Source organism: Myotis brandtii, unplaced genomic scaffold (genome assembly GCF_000412655.1).
Source record: "Myotis brandtii unplaced genomic scaffold, ASM41265v1 scaffold1643, whole genome shotgun sequence".
NCBI lineage: Eukaryota > Metazoa > Chordata > Mammalia > Chiroptera > Vespertilionidae > Myotis > Myotis brandtii.
In genome coordinates, this window is record NW_005356017.1 from 76,860 (window position 1) to 93,756 (window position 16,897).

Genomic DNA, 16,897 nt, shown 5'->3' on the forward strand with positions numbered 1-16,897 from the left:
TCTCATCATTGATGTTTCTTTCTCTTTTTTTCTCTCTCTTTCTCTCTCTCCCCCTCCCTCCCACTTTCTCTCTCTGAAATCAATAAAAATATCTCTCTAAAAAAATAAAATGTCAATATTTATAATACAGTGATGACAGATATCCTTTACAATTGGTAAACTTACGAGAAAAAATTTTATTGGATAGGGAATACAAAAAATAGTTTGAAGATCACACCCCTTTAGAAACTAAAGGCATTCAGTAGTATTTGAGGAGGTTTTTAAAAAGGGATTATACATCATTACCTGCAATGAGGTAGGAGCCATACCAGTTTGATGAACCTTCTTGCTCTAAGACATTTGAAGTAAATTTTCTTACTATTAAAGCTAGCTATACATTCATATTTTTTGCATTAAACCACAAAAAAAACAACAACATTTAAAATGGAGGATATTAAAGAGTACAAAATAGGAGCTAAATTATTTTGAACAGCCTTAATGTCAGGTTTTACTCATAAACTATATGTTTCAAAAGTACTTTGTCACTGGTGTTGATATTCAAAATCATTTTAATTCAAGGGATCTCAATAATGTTTTAAGTTTTGGTGGTTGTTTGTCTTTTTACCTTTCTTGTGGCACAGCAAACCAATATTCATGTTTCTTATCTCTCTGTGCATACTGTTGCATTGTTGCACTTGCTTGGGATACAAATGTTTTCCTCATTGGTTTTCCAACTCTGAGACGTAAGAACTTATGTAACTGATGCCTTCTCTTTTCTTTTAAAAATGAAGAACCTAAAGTTGAGACACAAACAGTTTTATTCAATTCTTACACACCATGCTTAAATAATTTAGATTAAATAATGTGTCTCTCCAAACTTCTGACAAATAGAGAATAATACTTGAATTCATCGACACTTAAGTTAATTCTCTTAATTTGTATTATTTTCCATCAAAAGTACAGTTACAACAAGACTAATGAACCAACAGCCACATTATAAGCTGAAATTATGTCTAAGGGTATTAGGAAAAAAATGTGACAGCTTCAGGAACTTTTATTAAATTTTTGTTTGTAACAACTATACTAAAGTAATTGAATATACAAATACAATATTTTGTACATTCCCTATCAGCCTTCTAGAAAAACAACTAGATAAGTTTGTTTGGCTGTTAAAGACAAAAATTTAATTTAAAAGTTTCTAAAGCTTTTACATACCTATTAGGTGTGATAAAAACAACCAACAATATGCTAGATTCAGCCATCGGTTTGGACAGTTTATTAAGCCTGAATTGTCATTAACTCTCCCTACTAGAGATTCTGACATAAGGTACATTAGGGGTCTGACAATGAGGTTGAACTTAGGAATCTGGACATTATTAGCTTAGAAAAGCATCATAGTATGGAGGAAATACTTGCTTATACTCAGGAAATCTGAGTACTAGTCATGGCTTTTTTCTGTGTAACATTGTGGAAGGCACAAAATCTGAGGCCAAGCATTCACAAATATCATTAAAAATGAACTTTTACCATTTTTTGCACAGTTACAATCCAGTTTTATATCTATTAAAGTTTTATATTACTAGAGGCCCGGTGCACGGATTTGTGCACTGGTGGGGTCCCTTGGCCTGGCCTGCACACTCTAGCAATCCGGGACCCCTCGGGGGATGTCAGAGAGCTGGTTTCGGTCTGATCCCCGCTGGCCAGGCCGAGGGACCCCACCGGCCTCTTGTATGTTTATAAATAATATAGGTATAATACTAGTTTTGAAATAATAAAAATTGAAAACCGGCCGGTCATTTAGGCTTTTATATATATAGATAGAAGTCATTAAAAGGTCAGAAACTTTGAATATTTCCCTATTATAGAAACCTAAGTTACTTAAAATTAATTACTTAATTTGTTACCCCCCCCCTCTCCAAAAGGGAAGAAACCAAATGGTAACAATCAGGATAGCTATCTGAATATACCTACCAACTTTTCTCCTTTCAGTATTTTGTCATAATAGAGGCTCTCCCTATAAAACCCTACACCCCAACAAACCCACTATAATGAAAGTAGTCTACCACATATTGGTTTAAACAGAATCCATTATTTTACCCTTTTCAAAGATTCTAATATAAGGCAACAATCAGACACAAATATATCAATAAAGATATTCATGCCAGCATTTTTTACAGCCTGATCAAAGATAAAAAAATATCTTAACAATATGAATTGCTAATAACAATGGAATGTCTTAACAATATGGAAATGGTTAAATTAGAAGGTCATTAAAAACCATGTTTTCAAAGAACAATAATGACATGGGAAAACATTCATGACATAAAATGGTGAGTGAAAAAAGGAAAATACAACACTACATACAGTATAATCCTAATTTTATATAAAAAATACATATGTATAGATACATACAAATAATATCAAAGTTGTATATATATATGTATGAATATATACATACACACCAAAGATCAAAACTAAATATACCAAATGTTAATAATGATTAAGGTGATTAATTCTAGGTAATTTTTATAAGTTTGGTAAAAACTCCCTATATATTTTTGTTAAATCACATTTAACGAACATTCACTAGTTCTGAATAAAGGAAAAATATTACAAAAGAAGAAATAGTCACTCTTTTATAGAATTTACTTTGAGTAAATGGGTTTCTTAACATCTACTTAATATAATCCTTAGGTCTTCAGGGTATATAAGAAAACAGAAGTAAAATTCAGTATTTTAAACTGAACTGAACTGTTGTACATTGCTTGTGGAAATGTAAAATGGTACAGCTACTGTGAAAAACAGTTTGGCAGTTCCTCAAAAATTAAACGTAGAATTACCATAGAATCCAGCAAGTCCACTTTTGGGTATATACCCCCCAAAAATTGAAAGGAGGAACTCAAACAAATATTTGTATTCCAATGTTTACCAGCAGCACTATTCACAAAAGCCAAAAGGCAAAAACAACCCAAATGTTCATTAATGAATGAACAGATAAAGAAAACATGTTATGTATTAATGGAATATTATACAATTTTAAAAGGAAGGAAATTCTGACACATACTATAACATAGATGAAACTTGAAGGCATTATGTAAGGGAAATTAACCACACACAAAAGGACAAATATAAGATTCCACTTGTATCAGGTACCTAGAGTAGAGACAAAAAAGTAGAATGGTGGTTGTCAGGGGTTGGGAAGAGTGGAATATAGGAGTTTTTGTTTAATGGGTACAGTTTCAGTCTGGGAAAATGAAAAAGCTTTGGAAATGGATGGTGGTGATAGTTCTATAATAATGTGAATGTACTTACTGCCATTGAATTTTACACTTAGAAATGGTTAAAATGGTAAATTTCAGTTTATGCATATTTAAACAATAAAAAATTTGAATTAAAAAAATGACAGAAAAGCTTATATATAAATTTGATTTGCCTGGAATCAATATTCCAATAGACTATAAAAAATGTTACCTAAGATACCTGAGCTGCACTCCATTAACCTATTAAGCAGAAGCACTGTATATCAGAAATGACTATTTCTGTAATTTTCATAAGTAAACAGCTCCCTAAAACAAAACTGAAAGTGGTGTTTTAATTTACCTTTAGTGCTGCTTTGTAAAAGAAAACATTTACTCAGACAATGATAGAACTTCTGGATACTTGAGGAATTTAAAAATTAGATTTTTGTCTGATCGTAGTTTTTTAAAAAGATGGGATTACAACTTTGTCAATTACAAATTGCAATTAGGATATTATATATGCAATGAAAAAAAATTATTTTAATGAGATAACACACCAAGAACTAAAAGAAAAAAAAGTTGAGATATCAAAGGTATTACAGAGCTTGTGTACATTTTTAAGAAATACATTGTTTAAAAATAGAACATGATGAGTTCGGAATGTTTAAACACGGTAGAAAAGATGCTCATTTTATGTATAAGCCACTGTGGGGTAAGAAAAGTCCAAGAGATTAGAAACCAAATAATATTATACTTGTCCCCAGAGAAACATCAGCCAAGGGCCCACTAGATTATTCTTTAGAGTAGCCTAAGAAACAGCAGCTTTTGAGTCACCAAGGAAAGAGGGAAACAATATGCAAATAATATGAACTTTATATATTCTTTTAACACTTACCTTCTATGTCAACAGTTGCTATTTTATGCTTAATTTCCTTTTGTGACACCTGTTGAATATTGTCCCTTTGCTGTTTAGTTTCTTGCATAGTATGCTTTTTCCAGAGTTTCCGGAGCTCTTCTACCTCTGTCTCTGAGTCCTGTTTTTGTTCCTTCCCTTGTTTTCCTTTGACAGTTTGCTTTAGTTTGAATTCTGTTGCTTCCCCACAAGGCATACTTTCTTTTTCATCCTCTTCTTGGTGCAGTGAATTCTCATTAAGAAAATCCTGGTCTGCATTACCTTTAATATTTATGCTTCCTTCTTTAGGGTCTAATATTTCTTGAACATTATCTGTTGCCTGATCTCCTTCCTTAGTGGCCATTTTGAGATTATTTAAATCAGTTTTAAGAGAAAGAGCCCCAACTTCATTTGGAGAATGTCCAGAATCAGATTTTAACTGATCAAGAGTAGTAGTAGATTCTGATATGACTGTTGAACATTCTATTCCACTCTGATTGACAGTCTGCACAGACTCTGATGATGCACTGGATGATTCACCTGGTCGCAACTCATCTGAAGAGACAAGCTCTTCCCGTACTAGAGAGAGTTCTGATTCTGTGAACACGTCTTCAAAAAGGGACTCCTCGGTGCTCCTGGGAGCAGTGCTGGCACTATCATTAACCACATCACGGATTCTTGAGTCTATTTCATCAGCATCACTTCTTGTCATTTTCTTTAAGTGGCAGAAGTCCCTTCCTGATAACTGATCTATCTCTCTGTCAGTAAAAACAATTATGTTATTAGACTTTTTAAATTGTAGTCTTTCATTGTCCACAAACTTACCACTAAATTAATATTCCAAAAAAAAGGCTTTTACAAAAGGATGTAGTATACATCTCTTAACAGCATATCAAAAATTTTGATTTATTCATATAGACCAGTGGTTCTCATCCTGTAGGTTGCGACCCCTTTGGCGGTCGAACGACCCTTTCACAGGGGTCGCCTAAGACCATCAGAAAACACATATATAATTACATATTGCTTTTGTGATTAATCACTATGCTTTAATTATGTTCAATTTGTAACAATGAAATTGGGGGTCACCACAACATGAGGAACTGTATTAAAGGGTCGCGGCATTAGGAAGGTTGAGAACCACTGATATAGACCAAAGTGATAGTAAAGCTTTTGCATCAATTGCTTAAGATATGGAAAACATCAGTGCAACATTTCCTGAATTAATCTACCTGAAGAGAAGATGATAATACAAGTTTTGGGTGAAGCTATAATTCTAAATTAAAATTTATTCATTGATAGAATATGAAAAATAAGCTTAGGTAAAATTTTGATTAAAATGTAAATGTCTTAACAAAGTAATACATTCATTGATATTACACACACGTGCACACATGCAGTGCTTATTTTACATTTAAGTAGAGATTAAACTAAAATATAGAGCTCAAAAGCAAAGCTCAAAGCCAACCTGAGTAGAACTGAGGCAAAAGTACTCACTGGAATTCTTCAGGCTACCAGCAACAACTCAATAACAATTCTAAGGGAACTTGTTTAACTAAAGGGGTTAGATATTAGATAGCTAAATGGTTTATAATTACATCTAGATTTTCATGTTTAATGGCATTGTATACGTAAGCAGTAATGTTCAAAAGTTAGATAGTCTAACGTTCTGGAAAGAGACAGTGCAAACATTTAAAGCATGAAATATAAGTCAGCAATTAAAAATGACAGTTAAAAATAGTTTATGAGAAATGGAAACCGCATGAGTTCTTAGTGGAAAAACTATTCACATTTATGAAAGCTTGAAAATAAAAAAGACTGAAAAATAATTCAACACAAAAATAATTGGCTATCTCTGGATGATGAAGCTGAGTTAACTCCTTTCCTCTTATTCTACTTTTTGGTATTTTTCAAATTTTCTAAAATGAGTATGCATGACTTTTATAACAAGAATAGAAAAATTTTATTTTTATTAAAAGTATTAATTAGTTGAAGTTCAGTTCATAGCTCTGCCTCTTGTATTTAATTCACCTTAAAAAACACAAGCATTTAACTTGTGCTATAAAATACATAACAGTGTCATCTACTGGTGATTCATTCAAACTGCTCACAGGGAGGGGCAAAAGTAGGTTTGTAGTTTTGAGTACTCGAAACAAGTTAGTTTTTGTATAATTATTGTATTATTTCCCATATGAACAACTATAAACCTACTTTTGCCCCACACTGTATATAGGGTCTTGGAAGTTGGTAAAGTTTTGGGAAACTGTACATGTACATTTAATAAAAGGTAATAAACAAACCAAACAGGATATATATTTATATAAGTGCTGTAATCTTCAGAGTTAAAATGCCAAATACTAAATATTTATTAATGCCAATGTGCTTTTACTGCTCAATATAGTTGCAGAACAATACCTTTAAAATCAACTTCCCAAGCAATTTAAGACAAAAGAAAATCAATAAAATCTTATCTCATTTTTGCCATGATACTACTCTGAAAAAACCACTTCATTTATATGATTTGTTACAAATAGTTTTTAATCAATTAATAAGGGAGAATTAAATGATATTTCTTTTTGAAGAAATAAAAAAATGTTTAGATCAAATGCATGGTTTTTCCACGTGACATTATGAATGATAAAACAGTGATATGCAAGAGGAGCCCTAAGGTATCCTTATAGGATAGTTATGAATCATTCAGCATAAGAGAATCCCAAAATATCATAATACAAACGGAAAAGCAGGACAGCAGGAAGTTAATCTTAGCAATGACTGACAATATACACACACATATATAATCTTGTTTCCTTTTAAATCTAATCATTCACTCCTTCACTTTTGCCTTATCCCTCCACCTACTCCAATGGTTATTTGCTGAACCTGACTTTGAATGATCTATAAGAATAACTGACACTAGAGAATATCCTAGGAATTATCTGCATCTATAAAGAGGAGTTTACCATGACAAAATATCTATTGAGTGGAAGGTGTAATTAATTTTTTTAATAAGAAACTTTATTCTCCACAGGTATCATAACAAACTCATATAGGTTGCCTCAGAAACAGAAATAATTTGTTCTTCTCCTCTGTAAGTAGTTCTTTCCCACAAGGTTAATATTAAAACAGCATTCTTCATTCCTGTGGGCTAATACTGGGATATATATCTCAGTATCAGTTAAAGTGAGGCCAGATTTTAAACTGTTGACAATCAGTATGGAGAAATGGGGGAGTTCTTTTCTATTACATATCAATTTTTTTTCCTTTCTACTTCTTTCTTTCTTTTATATACCTACCTTTTACCTTCTTTTTATTTCTTATTTCTCCCTTTTCTCTAGTCATTCCTTTGATCAAGTACATTATGTACAAAGATTATGCTGACCTGTAGTCTCACACCTATGTTACCCGAATCACAATCAGATAACCACACATTCCATGGTTAACTCTTTTAATTGTGCAACTGTGGATCTTCTCCCCTATATTTTACACTTTTCTGAGAACGGATATAAACATATAAATAAATAACTAAAAAAACAAGCTGCTCTGGTTGTAGCAATGTCAGATCTTTGCTCATGTGGCCTCCCCAAATCCCACCCCGATTTTACTGACAGAGAGAAAAATTGGAAAGCTACCCTTCATTACTTATTACGTTAAACTACTCATATAGATAATTCAAAATTGTGAATGGTATGTCTGAATAAAAAAAATATCTGGTAGCCCTAACCGGTTTGGATCAGTGGATATAGCGTCAGCCTGCGGACTGAAGGGTCCCAGGTTCGATTCCAGTAAAGGGCATGTACCTTGGTTGTGAGCACATCCCCAGTAAGGGGTGTGCAGGAGTCAGCTGTTTCTCTCTCACCGATGTTTCTAACTCTCTATCCCTAGCCCTTCCTCTCTGTTAAAAAATCAATAAGATATATATTTTTTAAAAGCTGGTATACACTGTATTAAATGAGTACTATAGGTTATTTTTAAGTATCCAGTTCTCCGACCAAATATAAAAATATAAACCTAAAACACTCTTAACTATTCTAAGTGCACTGAGAAGAAACCTTCCAACATTACATATATTTTTTGTTTAATTATTAAGAAAATGAAAAGCAGCTAAAATAAAACTAATAAAAATACTTAAGAGTATTAGACAAGGGTCAATCAATTATCTAAATGCAATAAAATTGCAAAGGAGTATAAAAAAACACTCTTACATGGGTAAGGATTCCTTTATTTTGCTATCCAAAATTTCTTTGTACATTGCAGCTGACATCACCTCTTCCATTGGACACATGATCCCATATTCCTCACAGCCATTCTCTTGAACCAAGGGGTCAGATTTATGTGGATCAAACATTATATTATTTGGTGTAACTAGCAGCACACCACTGACTGTGCCCTAAGATAAAAAGAAAATAATGTTTAATCTTCAAAGTTTAAATTTTCAAAAAGTATGCTAGCTATTTTTACTAATTTTCTCCTGATATTAGGCCATCTATTATACGGAAAAGCAGTACATTCAAGCACTAAGGCATTCTCATGGAAATGTTAATAAAACACAAATTTTCCCAGTAAGTGCTCCTCTTTAGCAGAGGCAAACTACAAAGAATATTATATTCATTCTCAAACAAGCAAGTCAGGTATAACATTTGCCGCCTCAGTAAAATACTGAGCTCTATTAGCAAGATAACCGCAGTAATGGAAGAAGGGATTGTAAACTCCTGTAAGGCATGAGCCATGCTTTACGTTAATTTGTGTACTGCTTCTTGTGTTGTTCCCTCACTAGAGGTACCAAACAGTTTTATGTACACAATGCAGGTTTCATAAATACTGTTGACAATTCAATACATTATAAAGAAAAAAACAGCATAATCTCTTTAAAAATATATTTAAAAAAAAATCGATTTCGCTTGACTCTGCTGCTAGGCATGTGACCTTGGGCAAGCAAAGCCTCTGGGCCTCAGTTTTTTAATCTCTAAAATTAGGTAATTTAGATGACCTCCAAGGTAACCAGTAATCATTTTAAATTTAATCATAAAAGCTATGAATTTTAAAATATATTCATGTAAATAGTGATGCTAATATGAAGAGACCAACCCTCTTATTTTACAAGGAGCAAACTAAAGTCCATAAGAAGCTGATCCCACTAATATTAGCTAATGTACTGTATGTTCTATATGTATCATGCTTTATATACATTATTGTTCATTTGATCATTACACTGAGCTCTGAGATGAGTATAGATGAGGAAACTACAGTTGAGAGAGAGTCCTAAATAAAACATGACTACAGCTACCTAATAAGCGGTAGAACCAAGATTCAAAATCCGGGCAGTCTGTGCTTATACTATAATCCTTCCACATTTATGTAGCAAACTATATAATCACTCTAATTCAAGTGCTAAATACTTTGATCCCATTTTTAAAATTGCCATTCCACTATATTCTATAAGTATAAAAATGAAGAGTTAGACAGAATTATAAAAATAAAAAATAGTTACTTCAAAGTTGTTTTGTGTTTTTTCTAAAGCTTTTAAGGAAAAGAACAACTTAAATCCTGAGGAGGATCAAGATGGCAGAATAGGGTAAATGTAGTATTTGCCTCTTCCCGCAACCACATCAAAATTACAACTAAACCACAGAAGAACCATCATTCAGAATTGTCTGAAATCCAGCTGAATGGAAGCCCTACAACTAGATAATTAAAAAAGAAGCCACATTGAGACTGGTAGGAGGGGCAGAGGCGAGGAACCAGTTAGCCTAATACCCACAGTGGTCTGTTTTTAATTGGGAGGGATATTTTGGCTGCAGAGGTCCCTGCAAGGAGCAAGGGGATCCCAGTCCCACACTAGAGTCCCCAGCCCAGGGTTCCAGTGCCAGAAAGAGAAGTCCCCATAACTTAGGGTTGTAAAAACCAGCGGGGATCGTGGCTGAGTGACACAGACACTGCAGGAGTCCCAGGCAGTTGCTATTAAAGGGCCCAAGCTCAGACTCACTTCCTCCGAGCTCCAGCACTAGGGCAGCAGCTTCAAAGTATCCAGGGACATATGGGGAAGAACTAAATTATCTGATATCAGGGCAAGAACTGGGAGGCAGCTTTCTCCCAGACAAAAGTGTTGACAGAGGTCATTGTTCCTTGGCTGAGACCTCCCCCACCACAAGGCCTACAGGCAGGAGCCACATCTATGTCTCCATTGACCTGGCCCACACTGTTCACCACACCCTGGTGATTCCATGAGACCCTGCTCCACCCATTTTGTAGCCCCTCCCAAGCTGTTTGCAGTGGCTTTTCCATATGAATGGCCTGTCCTTGCTCAGGCTTCAGACTTTCCTAAAATTTCTCAAACAAGCAGCAGCTGGCCTCAGTGTGCCACATACTTCTCAATAAGTGGCCCCAGGCCTGGCACTAGCAACAGCCTGCCAAGGTTCCCAACTTGACCTCTCTTGGACACCTGCAAGCCCCACATAAGTAGCAGCCATCTGAAGATCTCTCTGTAGCTCTTGCTGGGTGGCCCCAGGTAGGGCAGAGGCAGTAGCTGACTTCGCACCTCCCAGGAGCCAGTGCACCAGGTGGTCAGCTTCAGACCATGCCAGATTACACATCTACCACATCCATGAGCAACACTCTTAAGGGGTGGACTCAGTGAGTGTCAAAGCCCAACTGAAGCAAGTCTTGCTCCATAGGAGCATCTCCTACACAGCAGCTCTTCTGCTGTGGTCATAACTGGTCCTCACAGCCAACTGGCCTAGGAGTCAATCCCTCCCAGTATTGCCAACAGCAATCGAGGCTCAACTAAAACAGGACAGTGCACACAGCCCACACAGGGGCACACTTCGAGTGTCCAGCTCAGATGACTAGGGAGGCTGAGCCACTGGGCCCTACAGGACACCTACTACACAAGGCCACTTTACCAATTCCAGGAGACATAACATCTCTACCTAATACAGAGAAACAAACACAGGGAAGCAGCCAAAATGAGGAGACAAAGAAACATGTCACAAATGAAAGGACAGAAGAAACCTCCAGAAAAAGAAGTTAATAAAATAGAAACAAACAAAACAACCAGATACAGAGTTCAAAACCAGGGGTGAGGAACCTTTTTCTACCAAGGCCATTGAGATATTTATAACATCATTTGTGGGCCATACAAAATTATCGACTTAACAATTATCCTGCTATTTTTGGTCAAACATTTAATTAACTCACCCATAATGCCTTGGCAGGGCCAGACCAAATAATTTCGAATGTCTTCCCCACCTCTGTTCAAAACAATAGTTATAAGGATGATCCAGGAACTTAGTGAAAACATCAATGACATAAGAAACGGCCAGTCAGAATGAAGGATACACTAACTGAAATGAAGAGTAATTTACAGGAGATTAACAGTAGAGTAGATTATGCCACGAATCAAATCAGTGATTTGAAATATGAGGCAGCAAAGAACACCTAATCAGAACAGAAAAAATAAAAATCCAAAAATATGAAGATAGTGTAAGGAGCCTCTGGGACAACTTCAAGTGTACCAATATTTGCATCATGGGTGTGCCAGAAGAAGGGAGCAAGAAATTGAAAACCTATTTGAAAAAAAAAAAAAATTGACAGAAAATTTCCCCTACCTGGTGAAAGAAATAGACTTACAAGTCCAGGAAGCACAGAGAGTCTCAAACAAGATGAATCCAAAGAGGCCTACATCAAAACACATCATAAATTAAAATGAAAAAGGTTAAAATCAAAGACAGAATCTTTTTTTTTTTTAAATATATTTTTTATTGATTTTTTACAGAGAGGAAGGGAGAGAGATAGAGAGTTAGAAACATCAATGAGAGAGAAACATCGATCAGCTGCCTCCTGCACATCTCCTACTGGGGATGTGCCCGCAGCCCAGGTACATGCCCTTGACCGGAATCGAACCCGGGACCTTTCAGTCCGCAGGCCGACGCTCTATCCACCGAGCCAAACCGGTTTCGGCAACAAGACAGAATCTTAAAAGCAGCAAGAGAAAAGCAGTTAGTTACCTACAAGGGAGTACTCATACAACCATCAGCTGATGTCTCAACAGAAACTTTTTAGACCAGAAGGGAGAGGCAAGAAATATTCAGAGATGAAAAGCAAGGACCTATGACCAAGATTACTCTACCCAACAAAGCTATCATTTAGAATTGAAGGACAGATAAAGTGCTTCCCAGACAAAGAAAAGCTAAAGGAGTTCATCACCACCAAACCAGTATTACATGAAATGTTGAAGGGTCTTCCCTAAGCAGAAGAAAAATAAAAAAAAATAAAATAAAAAGTATGAACAATAAATGGAAATAAATACAAACCTACCAACAATTGACTCTAAAAGTCAAAATAAATGAACAAGGAATCTAATGAACAAAATAAACTGATGAATAAAATAGAACCAGAGGCATGAAAACATGGAACAGACTGATGAATCTCATAGCACAGGGGCATAGGGGGAGAGGAAGAGATTAACCAAAGAACTTATTTGCATATATGCATTACCCATTATCCCTGGACAAAGACAATAGGATGGTGAAGGGCTGGGGTGGAGTGGCATCTGGGTGAAGGGGAGCCTTCTGAGAGGGAGGAAGGAAGGACATCTATAATACTCTCAACAATAAAGATTAAAACAATAACAACAACACTTGAATCCTGTTTAATTTGGTATCACACTCTCCTTCCAATCCCATACTCAGCTCTGTGAATTTACCTGGCTTAATTTGAAGAACATAAAACTATCTTTTTGGTGGGGGAAAGGGAATCAGTCCAAAAGTATGAATAGCATTTCTTTTAGTTTAGACAGACCATGGGCCACCTAAATAAGTAATTTCATATAAACCACAGCCTACTCATCTTTTGATTAATATTTTAAATAGATTCACACACATCAATTTGTATTCCTGGATTATACCAACTCAAGCCAATGAGAGATGGTAAAGTATACTGTAGGAACATTTACATTGCCAGGGATGATCTAAGAAATAGATAATTAAGAGTAGAGAATATATAATGTAAAAATACCTTAATACATATCCCATATATTCAAGAATATAGAAGAAAGATTGTGCAAGTGAAGTAGGAACCATGAAGATATGAGAACCAGTTTGAACTTAATAGAGATGAAAAATACACTAGATAGAATAGCAGATTAGACAAGGGAGAAAAGTATTAGTGAACATAAAGATATAGCAATTGAAATTGTCAAAACAAAGAAGAACAGAGTACTAGTGAGCTATGAGACACAACATCAAGCAGGCCAAACATGCATAATTGAAGTTCCCAAAGAAGAGAACGTGAGAGAAAAAAATATTTGAAGAAATATGGCCAAAAAGTTTACAAATTTGATGAAAACTATAAACCCACAGATCCAAGAAGCTAAATGATCCTCAAGCAAGAAAGAAAAAGAAAAATACACCAAGGCACATTGTAAAAAATTGCTCAAAAAGTGATAAACAGGCCATGTTGAATACAACCAAAAGAAAAAACTGTATTTTGTACAGAACACCAAATATAAAAATAACAGAAGACTTCTTTCTCTCAGAAACAATGCAGGCCAGAAAACAGTGGAGTTCTGAAAGAAACATCTTCAAAATTCTGAGAAAAAATAAAAACCTGTCAACCTAAAATTCTATGCCCAATGAAAAGATCTTTCAAATACAAAGAAATTGCCAAAGATATAGGATAGCAAATATGCTTATGAAAATATGCTCAATATCATAAGTCATTAGGAAAATGCAAGTTAAAACCAAGAGTTACCACTAAAGACCAATCAGCATGGCTAACAATTCTAAAACACTGACAACAATGAATGCTAGTGAAGATGTGGAGCAACAGCAGCTCTTATTGATTTGTTGGTACAAATACAAAATGATACAACCACTTTGGACGACATTTTGGGAGTTTCTTACAAAGCTAAAAATAATCTTAACATGTGATCTAGATCTAGCAATAGCACTGCTTACTTACCCGAATGAGGTAAAAGCTTATGTCTACACAAAGAACCTGCATGTGAATGTTTCTAGCAGCTGTTTCACAAGTACCCAAATTTGGAAAAAACAAGATGTCCTTCAGTCAGTGAACGCAGAATATCCACACAATGAATTATTATTCAGCAATTTTTTTTAAAAAAGCTATCTAATCACAAAAGAAAGGCAGGACTCTTAAATGCATATTGCTAAGTGAAAGAAGACAACTTGAAATCATACAATTATACTGTATGATTCTAACTATATGACACTCTGAAAAGGGCAAAACTATGAAGACAGTAAAACGATCAGCAGTTTCCAGGGAAGAATGAACAGGCAGAGCAAAGAGAATCTTTAGGGCAATGAAACTATTCTCTACTAGAGGCCCGGTGCACGACATTCATGCACTGGGTGGAGGGGAGTCCTTCAGCCCAGCCTGCACCCTCTCGCAGTCTGGGACCCCTTGGGGGATGTCGCAGCAGTGGGAAGGCTCCCACCACTGCTACTGCACTCGCCAGCTGTGAGCCTGACTTCTGGCTGAGCGGTGCTCCCCCTGTGGGAGCGCACTGACCACCGGGGGCAACTCCTACGTTGAGCGTCTGCCCCATGGTTGTCAGTGAGCATCATAGCGACCGGTCATTCCACTGTCGGTCAATTTGCATATTAGCCTTTTATTATATAGCAGTGGTCGGCAAATTGTGGCCCCTTGAGTGTGGCTCTTCCACAAAATACCACGTGTGGGCGTGCACATACAGTGCAATTGAAACTTCGTGGCCACACTCAAGGGGCCAAAGAGCCGCATGTGGCTCACGAGCCGCAGTTTGCCAACCACTGTTATATAGGATGATACTGTAATGGTGGGTTGATGTCACTATATATTCTGTTAAAGCCCACAGAATGTACAATACAAAGAGTGAATTCTAATGTAAGCCCTCCCACACCTTCCCTCTGAGTAAGGCATGGAAACTCATTTTAAATATAAAGACATAGGTCAAAAGTAAAACAACAAAAGAGATACACCGTTAACATTAATCAAAAGGAATATGAAGTGACTATAAGTATTGATCAAAGTAGATTTCATGGCAAGAATATTACCAAGAATAATGAAACAAGTCAATTCATCAAGACAATATAAAAATCTTAAACATTTGTACACCTAATGACAAAGTTTCAAAATACACAAAACAAAAACAGAAACGAAAGGAGAAATAGAAAATACACCAGGGGTGGGCAAACTTTTTGACTCGAGGGCCACAATGGGTTCTTAAACTGGACCGGAGGGCTGGAACAAAAGCATGGATGGAGTGTTTGTGTGAACTAATATAAATTCAAAGTAAACATCATTACATAAAAGGGTACGGTCTTTTTTTTTTTTTTTTAGTTTTATTCATTTCAAACGGGCCGGATTCGGCCCACGGGCTGTAGTTTGCCCACGGCTGAAATACACAATTACCATGAGGTATTTCAACATCCTCTTGTCAATAATTGATAGAATAGACAGAAAATCAATGGGGATGCAAAAGAACAACACTAATCACTTAACTTGAATTAACTGACATTTATAGAATAGTCCTCCCAATAGGAGCAGATACACATTGTTTTCAAGTGCAAGACATACCACGTTCTGGACCATAAAATAAGTCTTAAATTAAGTCTTCAAAAAGTAGTATGTTATCTAACTACATGGAATAACATCAGAACTCAAAAACAAAAGATATTTTTTTAAATCCCCAAATGTTTACAAATTAAACACTCTAATATTCCATGGGCCAAAGAAGAAATAAAGAGAAAATATTATTAACTGAATGAAAATAAAAATACAACATATTGAGAATGTGGGTCCAGTTAAAACAGTATGTAGGAATAAATTTATAGAACTGAACACCTGTATTTCAAATATTCATAATTTATTAATTTTGATTATTAGGCAGTCATAATTTTTTAAGTTGGTATCATAGTTACTTGCTAAGCAATACCTGGAGTTTATTTTCCAACTCTGTGTTACTTTACTATATTGCTTCTGCAGACATGATATTCTTTGCTGTGTAAAGCAGCAAGGTGTGGTACATAAAACAGAGATTCTAACTCAGTTTGAATTCTGGCCATGACAGAGAATCCTTAGACTCATTAACCTTTTCTGATATATATATTTTTTCCTGTGAAGAAGGAATAGGACCACCTATTTTGAGTTGATAAAATAATTAAAATAAAACACCAAAACAATTTCTGGCATATAGTAGGTACTCAATGAATAGTAGTTATCTTCCTATTTGGGTATCATACTAACTCTGCAAGGATTGGCACTTCAAGAGTGCCCAAAAATAGTCATTTTATATCAGCTTTTTGTAGTATGTTTATGTATGCCATTGCCTTTAATGATTTGCAACAGATTACCAGATTGTTATGAGCAGAATCCACACTAACTCAAACTAGTAGTTCCACTAATATTTTAAAAAATATTCAAGCATTTTCTGATGTTGGTGATTTAAGGTACTATTTGTTACCTTGCCTCTGGTAACATATTTGCAATTAATTTTTAGAAACTTCTCAGTAAATGCTTCTTCCTCTTCAGAAGTTGAAGATACAACTCGTGCAGGTCGAATACCAGTAAATGTAGACGAGGGAGTTGTTTCTTTCGGGTGCACTGCATCAGGATTCTTAAAAAAAAAAAAGGCACTTCAGAGAACTAAATAAAAATAAGCACATTATTAAAGCCAAAAGAATAGCTTCCCCTCAATAAGTGTTCTTCCTTCTCATCACATTCTGGAGGTCAGCCCAAAATGTTCTTATGTAAAAAATATAGGTAAGAATGGCACTGTTATTCATTAAAGATT

General features: G+C 35.3%; 1 protein-coding gene across 3 annotated transcripts in view; it reads right to left on the bottom strand.

Moving 5' to 3' along the window:
* The window catches only part of OXR1 (oxidation resistance 1), a 279,534-nt gene that overhangs the window by 35,490 nt on the left and 227,147 nt on the right, over positions 1-16,897 (bottom strand). For 2 of the 3 annotated variants that reach the window (XM_005862364.2, XM_005862366.2), the window contains exons 7-10: positions 16,568-16,720; positions 8,310-8,494; positions 4,114-4,868; positions 605-773 (exon numbers count right to left, since the gene is read on the bottom strand). In XM_005862364.2, coding sequence (XP_005862426.1) covers positions 605-773; positions 4,114-4,868; positions 8,310-8,494; positions 16,568-16,720 — 1,262 coding nt within the window. Of the gene's footprint in view, positions 1-604; positions 780-4,113; positions 4,869-8,309; positions 8,495-16,567; positions 16,721-16,897 lie in introns of all 3 variants that reach the window. The other variant, XM_014536527.1, reaches the window with a different exon arrangement.